Source organism: Orcinus orca, chromosome 9 (genome assembly GCF_937001465.1).
Source record: "Orcinus orca chromosome 9, mOrcOrc1.1, whole genome shotgun sequence".
Classification (NCBI taxonomy): Eukaryota; Metazoa; Chordata; class Mammalia; order Artiodactyla; family Delphinidae; genus Orcinus; species Orcinus orca.
In genome coordinates, this window is record NC_064567.1 from 17,210,444 (window position 1) to 17,225,000 (window position 14,557).

General features: G+C 48.5%; 1 protein-coding gene across 1 annotated transcript in view; it reads left to right on the forward strand.

Moving 5' to 3' along the window:
* Positions 1–767: 767 nt before the first annotated feature.
* The window catches only part of FAM180A (family with sequence similarity 180 member A), a 14,305-nt gene continuing 515 nt past the window's right edge, over positions 768–14,557 (forward strand). Inside the window, exons 1-3 of the mRNA XM_004272250.3 lie at positions 768–1,064; positions 11,433–11,533; positions 13,079–14,557. The exon at positions 13,079–14,557 is cut by the window's right edge and continues 515 nt beyond it. Coding sequence (XP_004272298.1) covers positions 989–1,064; positions 11,433–11,533; positions 13,079–13,423 — 522 coding nt within the window. The 5' untranslated portion in view covers positions 768–988 and the 3' untranslated portion in view covers positions 13,424–14,557. The remainder of the gene's footprint in view (positions 1,065–11,432; positions 11,534–13,078) is intronic.

The following is a 14,557-nucleotide window of genomic DNA, read 5'->3' on the forward strand; positions in this document are numbered from 1 at the left end:
AATGGTCATGGATATTAAAAGTTCTCACCACAAAAAAGAATAATTAAGTGATGCAATGAAGTTGGTTGCTCAAGCCATGGTGGTGACCATCTTGCAACAGAGAAGTGTATCAAATTGACACGCTGTACACCTCAAACTTACACAATGTTATATACCAAGTATATCTCAATAAAAATTAATTAATGCCAAAAGAATGATCTTGGAAAAACACTACCAGTTTGCTTGAGAGGATCAAAGTGATTTGGTACCAGATCTAGACAGTCCAGAAATCGGGCTGTCACGAATGTGAATGGGGTCACCTGTGGGCCCCTGGATCATCACCTGCCTGCACAATACCCAGGCGCCACGGCAGCTCTCTCCTGCTCCTCAAGGGCTAGCTGCAGGGAAGGGAACAAGTGACACTCAGCCCAGACACCACAATGACTCTGCTGTCCTGAAGGCAACTCTGGGCTCAGTCGGCCCCCGGCGTCTACCAGGCAAGCCACCTGGCTCTTGCTGCAGCCCTCGCCCCTGGCTGTGTGTGTGTGTGTGTGTGTGTGTGTGTGTGTGTGTGTGTACGGGGACAGCAGCCAGGTCTTTGCCGGGCTCTCTAACAAGTTCCGCAAGTCTGTTTGTTAAAGAAAATTCCAGTGGGTGCATCCAACACATGGAACTCAAGTACAGAAATTATATTTATCCACCCCACTGCCAAGGAGATCACATGCCCCATGAGTCACTCCAGATGTGCTCAAAAACAGAGTCTCTCTGTGGAAGCCCAGTGCCCCAATCCCAGAGAGAGTAGGATTAACAGAGGTCCCGCTCCTGTCCTCCCCAGGAGGCAGCCCTTGCCTCTACCCTTCTGAGGCAGGAGAGGGCACCTCTGCAGGTCTGAAAAAGAAGGGGAGGTAAGAACGATATCGTCACACTGGGAGGACCAGTACGGGCATACCTGTAGCTCCTGGGGTCCCACTGGGTCTGAGGGCGACTTTTCACCTTTTCGGAGGAAAAGATGTGTTGGAAGACGTTGCTGCTTCTGCTGTTGTATTATGACGCTCAGGCCACTCTGTCGCACAGGTGGAGCAGGGGTGAGTTGCTTTTAATTTATTTGTTTGCTGGATGCTCATTCTTCTTTCTTCGATACAATTAGGAATTTGGGGGGAAGAATGGAGAGAGCAGGAAGAAATTAGAAGCCCTGCACCCTCCTTTTATCTCATCTCTGCCAATTGCTTGATGCTCCTCAACATGCTAGAAGGTATTAGAAGGTGATGGGGGAAATGACACCAAAAAATCAAAGTTGCTGAGGGAACTGGGTCGAGGGGGAGAATGCAGAGAGCATCCCTTTCTAACAGGCCAGAGGGAAGTCATCTTTGCTTCGTAGAATGTGGACAGACTCCCTTGAGTACCCCCCAGGCTGCTGCAGCTGGGCAGGGCGTGCGGGGAGCAGGTGCTCAGGACTGATACTGACATGAAGGGACTGGGGGTGCTGACCGGCAAGAGGCCTGCTACCTGGAGGGAGTGGGGTGTCCACGTGGAGGGCTCCACGCTGCTTCCTGAGCAGCAGTGGACGCATCTTTCCAGCTGGAGAGAGCTGGTCCAGCAGCAGGAGAGGACGAGTAGCCCCTCAGCACCCTCGTGTCTGCCCGGCTGCTACCGCCCTGGCCAGCCCCCTCGGAAAGGAAGGAGCCCAGCAAGGCTGCTCCCCATGGCCGACTTCCTTGCTCTCGGGACACAGCTTCTCAGAGCCGGCCTGGCATCGTTTATGGCTCCCGTGGGCAGACACTGGCGGCATCTCCAGTCAATGAGGGTCTATCACTTAGGAAGCAAGGGACCAATAGTGCTGACTGCTCCACACTGATCTGAACTGAGATCTCTCCACTGCCTAAAGTCAACTGAGGTCTCTCTCCTGGAAAGAACTGGAAAAAGAAGTCAGGCTCACTGGTGTTTCCAGAGATCCAAAATAGGGTGACGACTGCACAGCAACAAAAAGATGAGCCCCCTGGTTCTCAACGAGAGTGTCAGGGAAGGAAGGGACGGCCAGCTGGGGCGCAGAGCAGATGTGAAACCGGGGAAAGAAAAAGCCAATGCACTTGTTAGGGTTTTTATTCCCTCACACACACATCTCCCTGCTCATCACGTGTGCAAACTCTGGGGGCAACACTTGGAATCGCAGAGCAAAGAGACCCTGGCGCTGTGTTCTGCCACTTACCCCTGTGTGACCCTGGGGGCCTTCCTTAACCTGCCTATTAAAAAAGGATGATAATATCCACTCTTTAATGCACAGGCTGTTAGAAAGCCAAATGAGATGATTTGATTTACTACAAGGCTTGTAAACACAATAGGCACATGATGAGCTATCCTGCAAGGAACTCAAAGATTTAAGTTCTGCCTCTCATTGGCTGTGTGATGTCTGGGAAGACTTAACCTCTCTGAGCTTTAGTTCATGAACAGATAACATATTAACAGTAGCAAAAACTGACCCTCACTGTGTTGTCATGTGAGGGTCATATTGAAAAATGTAAATAAAACGCTTTGTAAATGAGGAGCTATATAAATGTCAGCTATTACCTACCACTTAGAAAAGGAAAAAATTTCATGAAAGAAAGTCTGAGGTTCTCAACAGAAAACCTATCGGTTCTATAGCAACGTCCTGAGAGCAGCTGCTCTGGCTGCACCCCTCCTCACTGGGGAGGGTCTGCTCCCCAATAATGATAACAATCTGTATAAAGACACAAGGCCAACACAGCTGAAACAGAGGCCATGGTGAGGCAGCTGATGCTAAGTGCCGGATTAGCCGTTCATATCAGTGTTCGGGGCCAACAAATGACGCGGAGCCCTTCCAACCATCATCAGAAGTCTTCCACGTAGTTGATTTTTTTTTTTTTTTCGTTTTCAACATTTTTTTCTAATCATAAAAGGAATACACAATTGCCCTTTTTTTATGACGGAATGGGAGGCACACCCAGAGAAAAACCAGTTTTTCCAAATGTATTAACTGTTCCTTTCACCTGCATCCTTACCCCAACCCTGCCCCCCACCCCAGTGCTAGGCCTAATTTAGAAGAATTCCCTCTGGAAACAGTCAGAGGGCGACTTCTCCCTACAAAACTCCTCCTCCATCCCCCCCAGCACCACCCCCTGCCTCCACGGGTAGAAGTGTGGAAATAAACCCAAAAGGAATACACCCTGCCATCAGGACATCTTTTTTTTCCTACCTTTCTCCCAGCCTCTCCCTCGGCGCTCTCTAGGATTCCGCCCTGGGAGGCGGCTCCCTGTGCCAGGATGGCTGCTCCAGCCCCACCGCCTTGATTAAGACCAAGGGACCCACCTGTGGTTAGTGAGGCTGCTGGGAAGTGGACACACCTGGCCCAAGTCCCAGCCCCACCCAGGTCCCGCCGGCACACCACCTGGGGGGCTGCAGGGAACTAGCCAGTCTTAAAAAAAAACATACACGTATTAATTCCTATAAGTATCTGATTTTTGTTAAATACATATGTTATTTCTTTGACAAGCAGTTTCATAAGGAAGGGTGGCCCTGCAGTGGTGGAATGTATGTCATCTTCACGTGTCCAGTTTAGTGCTATGTGTGTTTTCAGTCGTCAATATTCCGTGAAGGGAAGGGCCCCGGATGGGTGTTTTCAGTAAGTGTCAACTGACTCACTGGTCCAGCATGACTAAGCGGCCACCTCATTCACTCCATGGTCACTGCCTTAGGAGGCGTTATTCTGACCACTAACAGGTAAGAAAGCTGGAGGATGGGGGAGAACTTAGCACTCCCCAGATCCCTCAGCCGGAAGCTTAGAGCTGGATCTCACTCCCCCAGCCCAGTCTGCAGAGGCAGAGTCTCAATGTCCTCACTCACGCCCCTGCATCCCTTCCAGGTGCTCCCCCTGGGTGGTGGCACATTCTGGCCAAGGGCAGCCAACACACAGCAGCCCTTTCAGAAGCACTCCAGGGGACCCCAACACACGGGGCCAAGGTCCTGGCTACCTCAGAACATCACTGTGTTTCTGAAGGGCTGGCTCAGGAGCAAAAAAGTAAATGACGGGCTTCCCTGGTGGCACAGTGGTTGAGAGTCCGCCTGCCGATGCAGCGGACACGGGTTCGTGCCCCGGTCCGGGAAGATCCCACATGCCACGGAGCAACTAAGCCCGTGCGCCATGGCGCTGAGCCTGCGCGTCCGGAGCCTGTGCTCCACAATGGGAGAGGCCACAACAATGAGAGGCCCGCGTACCGCAAAAAAAAAAAAAAAAAGTAAATGACGTCAGTAGGATCTGGCAAAAGACTTTTTATAAATGAGAGCTTTTCCTTTCCACACCCACAGTCATTTCCATAGAGTTGCTTCAACTGATTCATTAAAAATATGGTTGTATTTTGGTATGATATGGTCTACAGTGTGAATCCTTTCCAATAAGCTCTTTGGTACAGATGCTGTGCACAGTTACATGGAAACCATGGTCAGCCTTAATATTGTTCTGTTTTTTTTTTAACCTATTTGGGAGATGGGAGGGAAGAAGAGATTTTTATCCCAGGTTATAAAAAGTCAAAGAGAAGATCAGGCTCAAAGCAAAAATAGGCTCTTCCATTTAGGGAGGCTTCTGCCTATACGTCTGGGCAAGAAAGCTTGAAGGAGGTAAGGCTTGGGGAGCAAGACAGGTGCAGGTGCAAGCCTTGACTGAGATAATTAAAAATAGCTTCTCTGGGTATGAAGGGAACCCTTCTTTACTGTTGATGGGAATGTAAACTGGTGCACGCACTACGGAGAACAGTATGGAGGTTCCTTAAAGAACCAAAAATAGAGTTACCATATGATCCAGCAATCCCACTCCTGGGCATATATCGGGAGAAAACCATAATTTGAAAAGTTACATGCAGTTCAATGTTCATAGCAGCACTATTCACAATAACCAAGACATGGAAGCAACCTAAATGTCTATTGACAGATGAATGGATAAAGATGTGGTACATATATACACAACAGAATACTACTCAGCCATAAAAAGAATGAAATAACGCCATTTGCAGCAACATGGATGGACCTAGAGATTATCATACTAAGTGAAGTAAGTCAGAGAAAAACAAATATCATATGATATCATTTATATGTGGAATCTAAAATATGATACAGATGAACTTATTTACAAAACAGAAACAGACTCACAGACAGAGAAAACAAACTTATGGTTACCAAAGGGGGAAAGGCATGGGAGAAGGATAAATTCGGAGTTTGGGATTAGCAGATACAAACTACCTTATATAAACTAGATAAACAACAAGACCTACTGTACAGCACAGGGAACTATATTCAGTATCTTGTAATAACCTATAATGAAAAAGAATATATATGTATAACTAAATATATATGTGTGTGTGTGTGTATATATACATATGTCTGGATCACTTTACTGTACACCAGAAACTAACATAACATTGTAAATCAACTATACTTCAATTAAAAAAAAAAATCGGTTTCTCCTAGACCCAAACAGTGGTTCCTCATAGATAAAGGGAGGGTGTGATGGAGACAGGAGAAGACATCTACTTTCTGATAATTATCCAGGACCTGTAACTGCAAATAAGTTCCAGAATCACCCTGTTAAAAAGAGAAGGATTTGGTGAGGCACTCTGAAAACAATGGAGTTGAGTAACAAGGAGAGTGAATGTGTTTCTATGGGATTGTTTATTCATTCAACAGTCACCGGCAGGATTTTAGGCACTGGGAATACAGCATTAACAAAACAGACAAAATCCCTTGCCCTTGTGAGCTGACGTCCTAGGGAAAGGAAACAGACAATAAGCACATATAGAAATAAAATATTTGGTTCATTGGATGGCAATAGGTTGGGACAGATTAGAGGATATAAAGGATCACAAGTTTAAATAGGAGAGTCAGGGAGGGCCTCACTGAGGAGGTGACTTGAGACCTTAAGGAAACACAGGAGTGAGCTATGCAGTCTCCAGGGAAAGAGTATTCCAGGCAGATGGAACAGAAGTTCAAAGGCCCTGTGGCAGAGGCATGCTTGGTGAGCTCAAGCAACAGTGAGGAGGCCTGCAGCTAGAGGGGCATGAGCCAGGGGATAATAGCAGATGAGTGCAGAGAGGTAGTAAGAGGTCAAGTCGCACAATACCTGGTGGCCATCTGAAGATCTTTGGCTTCTACTCTGAGGCAGATGGAAAGCCATAGAAGTTTCTGGGCAGAGAATTGACATCATCCAACCAATGTTTTCACAGAATCACTTTACTTGCTGTGTTAAGAATACAATGAGGTGGACTTCCCTGGCAGGTCCAGTGGTGAAGACTCTGCGCTTCCCCCGCCAGGGGCACGGGTTCAACCCCTGGCAGAGGAACTAAGATCCCACATGCCGCGTGGCGTGGCCAAAAAAAAAAATAGAATACAATGAGGAGGATGAAGTTGGCAGCCAAGGATGGAAACAGAGACACCATTAGGAGAAATGTTCAAGGTTTGGACCAGGAGGCTAGCTGGGATGTGGTAAGAAATAGCCAGATTCCAGATCTATTCTGAAGGTAGAGCCAACAAGATTTGCTGATTAGTGGGGTGTGGGATGTGAAAGAAAGAGAAAAGGCAAGGATGACTGACAACTCCCAGGTTTTGACCTGAGCAGCTACGAGAGATGGGAAGACAGCAGACAAAGCAGGAGGTGCGGAGCAGGTGTGATGGATGGCGGGGGTTGGGACTGGGTTGGAGATCAGGAGAGACAACTATTACGAATCCAAAAGGAGACTCTCCCGCAGGCAGCTGCATATCTAGAAGTCGGGCCCGGAAATACACAGCAGAACATCCTTACGAAGTCAGTGTGGCTAGTGAGAGGGGACAGACCCAGGCTGCGGCCAGGAGTCTGCAAGGCGAGGAGACGGAGGGGAAGGAAGAGCGACCAGCAAGGGGGGATTTTTTTTTTTAAAGCAGCAGCAGCAGCGTGTTTTCATGCTGCCTTGAAAGATCGGTAGAGAGGGCAAAATTAATGATGTGGGAGAGAAAAGTGGAAAGGTGAGCGACAACTTTATTGGAGACCTCGTGCACACGGGGACAAGTTGGCTCGAGATAAGAGCAGGGACACAATAACAGAAGGGAAGTCAGAGGACCTGGGCACGAGGCCGGTAACTGGTTTGAGGAGAAAGGAGGAGGTGTGAAATCATCATCCACTTCACGCTAAAATAGAGTGAGGGGAAGCAGGAAATACGGGTAATGGTCAGGCAGCATTTCGGGCCCCTCCTGAGAATAACGATCACGAATTTCAAGTGAGACCACTTAACCCAGGTGCAGGTGTGGAACAGGTAAAGAGATGGGGTGTGCTTTTGCCTAGTGACTGCAAAGGAACGAAGAGGGAGCAAAGGAGACGAGGATTGGTGCAAGAGAATGATCATAGGGCTGTAGAAATTTGACCTTGTATATCACATTATAATCAAAGGTAGAGATTTGTTTAAATATGTGTGATTCATTTAAGAGTATGTTTTATACCATATGCATTCATTCATTCCTAATTAACTACATGTATCCTTCCCGTGGCTACACACAACTAAAGAACGCCCAGTCTTGGGGCAGATGCACCTACAAAAAGATAGCGTGGTTCACCCTATTGGTGAGATTGGAGATTTTTTGTTTGTATGTTGTTTTGTTTTGTTTTTAATTTTTATTTTATATTGGAGTATAGTTGATTAACAATGTTGTGATAGTTTCAGGTATACAGGAAAGTGATTCAGTTATACCTATACATGTATCTATTCTTTTTCAAATTCTTTCCCCATTTAGGTTATTACAGAATACTGAGCAGAGTTCCCTGTGCTAAACAGTAGGTCCTCGTTGGTTATCTATTTTAAATACAGCAGTTGGGTTTTGAAGCCCTTGAGACCTGGATTTTAATCTCAGGCCTATTACAAACAAGTTGGGTGGCCAAGGGCAAGTTTCTTAGCCTCCAAGTTTCTTCATCTATAAAATGAGCTGTGAATGTTTACCTCGAAAGCACCAAGCATGCTGACTGACCCACAGTGAGCTCATAAGCTGTTAGGATGTCCGGGCTCCACATCTGAACAACTTTGGCCTGAGGTCCAAATGTGTCTCTCAACAGAAGACACGGACAGAACATGCTAAGACACATGAATCCCTGGATCCAGTTCCTGAACTAAATTAGTGCATGTGGCGTGAACTTTAGCAAGTAAATTTTTTGTTCCATGCGGGTTGGTCCAGTGTTTCACAATGTCCCCTGGAGGCTCATGAGTCCGGGGGCTCGGGGACGAGGGCCTGGCCCCCCTGCCCGAGGCTGGCCGGCACAGCAGACCTTCATGCAAGGCCATGGGGGAGTCTCTGGAGTCCCCTGATCACACTGACTGGTCCTTGTGGGCACGTTCACAACCTGAAGAAACAGCCGGAGTGTGGGCTGGGTGTGGAGCGTTAAGTGAAAAAGGAAGAAACAAATCGGCCTAGTTTTACACCAGGCAGAAGACACACAAAGTCAGTGATCTTAACAGCACTGTCCCAGCAGCCTTCCTGCCCAAGGCTCCACACTCAGGTGGTGCCCAAGAGGGAGTGGGATCCTTCTGCCAGTCTCTGGCCTCCCCACTCCGTTCGCCTCTCTCCCTTCTCCCTCCGAGAGGGTGCAGCTGCTAACAGCCGTCCAGCGGGAGCATTCAGGCCTCAGAACTATCAGCCTCAAGATGACTCGGCTGCCCAAAGCCGCTTATAATCGCTCACAGCGAGGACGGAGTCGAACTTAAAATGACCTCATAAATTTGGGAGATGGGGCAGAAGGGAAAGGGAGGAAAACCAGCAAAGCCTGAATTGGAGAGTCTCCAGGGATGCTCTGTTTTGTTGTTGTTTTAATACCTAGTTTATTTTTAAAATCATTCCAAAATATATATTGAGACTGCACTCAGTATATATACTGAGCTCTATGCAGACACTGAGGTCAGAAGCATAAAATTCATTCCCTCCCAGGAGCCAGCAATAGACAGCAAGATGTGAAATGTATAGAAAGGATGCAAGAAGAAGATAAAAAGAGAATTAAGGAGATGGAGAAGGAACACAGCAGTGTACGGTGGGGTCCCAGGGAAAGGCTTCCTAGGGGCACAGGGCCGTTCTTCTAACGACGTGGGAGCTGGTCTGGTTTAAAGGTCTGCGTGTGTACCTCTCGGAGTTGGTCAGCTCTTGGTCGGGTCATTTGCATTCTGGCAGGGTCCGGCCTCTGTCATTATGGACAAGGACCTCTGGAGTGGCTAGTCATTTAACTTCTTACCTGAATGTTTCGACGTGGGCCAGACACAGCTTATCTCTCGCCCACCACCGGCAGCATCTCCAGTGGGGATGAATCCAGGTCTCCAGACCTAGCCTCATGCACAGGAGGTCAGACACGGGGAGCTGCCGAGACGCCTGCCCCAGAGGTGGCTGCACGTCACAGCCCAGAGGGCCATAAAAGCCCCTCCCCCCCCCACACCGTCAGAGCAGCCACAGCAACGTGGTGGGTACCCGTGGAAGGTGGGAAGAAGGGGGAAGGGGTCCATCTGTGAGACTCCGGTGCTCCCCACATATACTTTCTGAAGCAATGATCAGCCCTAGTCCAGAGGCTGAATTGTTTTTTAACAATCTTCCCCAAACTGTGTTATTATTTTAAAAATTACGAGAAAAGGCCTCCTGGAAGCAACATTTCCATTATTAAGCCCAAATTTGCATCAGGAAGTATTTTCTTCCCAACTCTTGAGAACTAGGGGTCCACCAGGGGTGTGCATGTTAAAGGAAGTAGCTGTTCGCAGAGAAGCAATTGAGGGAAGAGCGTATAGGTCTGGCCTTGAATAACTTCCCGGGAGGCAGCAGAAAGGGCCCCGTGCCAGGACCTTGTTCCCTCCTATCCCCTTCACCTGCTGCAGTGTGAATCTTTTTAAAGGGAACAATACCTTTCATTTCACAATAACAGAGAAGACATAAAGGAGTTGCTCTCAATCCTACCTTGAAAAGGGGTTTCATGGTAAGAAGGAATAGGCCGCATCTTGGTCCAGGACCAGTTCTGGTCCTAGTGTCACCTCCCACCAAGGAGAAAGTAGGGTCAAAGTACACCCCTCCTTGTGCCGCCACTCTCTTGTCTCCGAGAACACGAGGGCCTTGGTCTCTTCAGATGCCCCTATAAGGCCTCATCGGATGGGAGTGAGCTCTGAATTCTAGCCAGGCACCAGCTGCTTGGTGGTGGGTCTGGGTAACCCAGTGGTTATGGACACTGCCTGCCCGTTGTAACACCAGGGAGCTGTCAGAATTCCTGATGCCTACATCCATCCCAGAGATGCCCATGAACTGGCCTGGGAGGCGGCCTTGGGCGTGTAGGTTTATAAAGCTCCCAGGTGATTCTAATGCACAGTCAAGGCTGGGAAGCATTGGGCTGAATTGGGAGCATCCACTCAGCAGGAACAGCTCCTTCTACACAGGCTTGGGTCAAGCACCTTCTGACTGGCAACCTAGGCTGCCATTAGAAGTACCTAGGAAGCTTTCAAAAAGTTTACTGTCTCAATCACATCCTAGTCACTTAAATCAGAACTACTGGAGCTGGGACCCACACACCCTGGGCGACCCTAATGTATGGTCAAGGTTGTGAACCTGTGGAGTAGGAAGGAGATGCCTCGCCCTCCTGAGCTCCACCTGAGACCAGAGGCAGAGGCTGTGAGTGAGCAGAGGCTAAGGCCTTCTCAAGTCCTAAAATCTATGATTCTGTGGGAAATGGGCACTTTTCTGGCAAAGAGAACAAATCCTGCTAAAATTCTGGGCCAGGAACTATTGCTCTGGAGTTTGTAGGCTCCATCCCCCAAGATGGTCTGCAGAAGCAGGGCTAACCCTCTGCCCGTCAAGGCCCCCATCAATGCAGGGATGCGGTCTGCCAACAACTGCACCTTGTGGGCACCCTGGAAACCTGCCAGGCTATGCTGCACAGGCATAAACATGAAAGCACATTGATCCAAGCCCCTGAGGAACTTGTGGGCTAGATAATAAATGGATTACAGAGAAAACAATATTACAGCCGACCAGCTTTTCCAGGAGGTGGGAGATTCCTACCAGTGTCCTTTATTTTGAAGATGTTTCATTCTTATCACTTCTAATAGAAATCCTTGCTTATGCAGTTCCCTTCTTCAACACAGTACTCTGGACATCACTGGACACTATCTTGATGGCCCAAGGGCGCCATTATCAAGAAGCAGAGCTGTCATGTATGGTTACGCAAACCGCGCTTTGCACAACTTCCGGGGGCCCTACTTACCTCGAGGTCTCACCAATTTTTACAGTTATTGCCCAGTTTTCTGGTAAATCACAACCAAGTGTCTTAAAGAAGCTGCCCCTTTTTCTCGCAGCTCCACCACCACTTGGAGTCAGTCACTTTCAAGACTGGATGGCTAACCTTGGGGTTCACCCACGGGAGAAGCCACTGCACGCTGCAGCCCGGCGAGCTCACTCTTTTTTTCTTTCAGCCGTGCTCTTCCCTGCCGCCCACCGGCCAAAGAGATCCTCGTCGGTGCCCTTGAACCCCGTCCTGCAGAGCTCCCTGGAGGAAGTAGAGCTGCTCTATGAGGTAGGCAGAGGGGAGAGTGGGCCACGCAAGTAACTCAAAAGGCATTGCTCCTTCTCTCTATTTTTTGGAGAAGTGACCTGAGCCCCTGAAAATGAGTGACCTCTGTTGCCCGGGGGACTGGCCTAGACTTGTGTGTGGAGGTAGTGGAATCCTGCCCATCCCAGAGGAAAGTGTTCCTCGCACCCCCTTCTCCTTTCCCGCATGCCGTCCCAGGGAAGGTTGGCATTAGGGGTTTCGTCGAGGCAAAATTAGAGATTTAGGCTTGGCCCAGAGGCTCCTCTACCTGCACCCAAGCAACAGAGCGGGGCAATATTCCCCAGCCAGAGCTTTAAGCCAGGACTCACCAGCAGTGCCCAGGCAATGCCAAACCTATTGTCTGAGTGGAGGTGTGTCTCAGTAACCTCATACTGTGACAGCCCCATTTTTGAATCTGGGGCCGCCCCAAAGGCTCTCTCCCTCTGCCTCTCATACCTCTGGCACCAAGACCCCACTTCTCCTCCAAACCACAGGTAACTTTACCCAAGGCCGCTTGGTTTGGTTCAGTGAAAAAATTCCAGGTTCGAGACCTAAGCTTTAGTTCTGGTTCTGCCGCCCATCAGCTATGTAACCTTGCATAAGCCACCATTTCTCCCTGGGCCTGAATCTCCTCAGCTGTTAAAGGAGGGACTCCAAAGATCGCCAAAGTTCCCCTCCTGTCTGGACGCCCTCTGACATCCTGCATGTACTAGGACTGTCTGACTAAGAAGGGGACAGCCTGCTATAGTCACGCAGCTGAGCCAGGCAGAAGATTTCAAATCCTGCCTCGGGGAACAAACTGGAAAATGCATAGCCTCTGCCAGGTCATGAACGTGGGAGTCAGAGCAAGAGGCCTGTTTTAGGAAGATAACAGACAGTAGCACGCAGGATGGATTAGAGCCGGGGGAAGCCGGAGACAGAGGGGAGAGTTAGGACTCAGTCTAAATGGTACTGATGAGGTTCCTGATATGAGCCTGGCACTGAGCAGGGGGTGCCTATGACAGACCTCACCCCTACTCTTAAAGAACAGTCAAGAAATGAGGACAAATCTCTGTAGCACACTTAATTCCTAGCACAATTCTCTGCAGCCTTCTAATTCCCAGCTTCTGATTTTAAATTATCCAAAATAGTCAGTCTGCGCTTTAGAAGATCTTTGGTGGGTGGGAGGGAGGAAGGAGAGAAGGGGGTGATTCGGGACACTAGAAACAACAAAGAGTCACTTAATAGGGGCTTTGTACCAGGCACAGTGACAGATGTCACTCATATCTGTCTTATTTACTCCTCACAATATCCCAGTGAAGTACTGTTGTTATTAATCATTCCACAGAGGAAGAAAAGGAGGCTGAGAGAAGTTAGGTGACTCATCCGAGGTTACGCAGGTGGTGGGAAAGTCAGGACTGGGACCCAGGTCTCTTGATTCCAAAGCTCTTTGCAAGTCACCTCCCTACATGAACGCACGTGATCATGAATCCAGTGATGTCCTCAACAACGAATGCCTCATGCTTTTCCACACCCCATGTTTCCCCCCAGTTCCTTCTGGCTGAACTTGAGATCAGCCCTGACCTGAAGATCTCCATCAAGGACGAGGAGCTCTCCTCCTTGCGGAAGGCCTCGGACTTCCGCGCCATCTGCAATGATGTGATCCCCAAGAGCATCCCAGACATCCGGCGGCTGAGCGCCAGCCTCTCCAACCACCCAGGCACCCTCAAGAAAGAGGACTTCGAAAGGACAGCGCTGACCCTGGCCTACACAGCCTACCGCACAGCCTCGTCCCAAGGGCATCAGAAGGATATCTGGGCCCAGTCCCTCCTTAGCCTTTTCCATGCCTTGAGGCATGACTTAATGCGGTCCTCATGTCCCAGAGCATCTCCCTGAGAGACTGGCTGGCACCAGGACCGGGGAGCAGGGACCAGCACACAGTAATCCAGAAATTCTTCATTCTCTACTCCATTTACAGAGACCAGCCACAAAACACATACTACCAACTCAGAGCAGCAAAGATAAAACAAGAAACACCGATGCTCTTTGCCCCTTGTAACTTCTTGACAAGCATAAGATTGTGATTCCTATCATAATGTGACCTGGGCTGGAAAAAAGGGCTGGAATGGTAATTCAAGATGCCTCCAGAGGCTGAATGTTTTGCCTGGTGAATTGCAGGAGTCTAAGATATGCTTTAACATTGAGTGACTGTAACACAAACACCCAAGAGTGAGGACAGAGCCAGGAGAGACATAACAGAAGTCTGGGCATGGCGGGAAAGTGGGGGACAGATTTCTTTGGTCCTAAGAGATCACGGTGCTGGATTGAATGAACACCTTTCCAAAGTTCTGTAGTAAGATATAAAGAAACTAGAGCTATAGCCAAATAAATACATTGTTAACCAAGGATATACTTCTCAACTTTTCCAAAAGTCCCCAAAAAGAATCAGTCAGAAAATCAGTTATGACCTATATATCTAGACTCTTCTTTCCTGAAGCCTCGTCTAATGTAGAGGACAAACATGAAGGGGGCCAACAGAAATGCTACTGTCATGCCTTGCCTTTTGAACAGAGAAACCAAGCTAATGCAGAGAGGGTCATCCTAACAAAAGAGGTGGCACCAGTGCCACGGCCTGCCTATCCTAATGCTAAAATTATTGAGCATTATCAGAGAATTAAGTGCTCCAAACAAAAATGATTTTCAGATGACAGAATTTTACCCTTTCAAACGCCAAAACTTTCATTTTAGCAATATTGACTGGATATATATGAAAGCCAGTAAGGTTGAATTTAGTATATTGGAAACATTCTAATGAAGGAGTTAGATGAGATCATCTCTAAGATTCCTCTACTTCTGAAATGTTCACAAGCATTTAACTAACTGTGAGATATTACAGGGAGGACACCTGGACCTGAGATGTCTCTGCTGGACTGTTTGTATCAACCCTGAAAGGTCCCAGGCTTTCTTTCTTTTTTTTTTCTTTTTGCGGTACGCAGGTCTCTCACCGCTGTGGCCTCTCCCGCTGCGGAG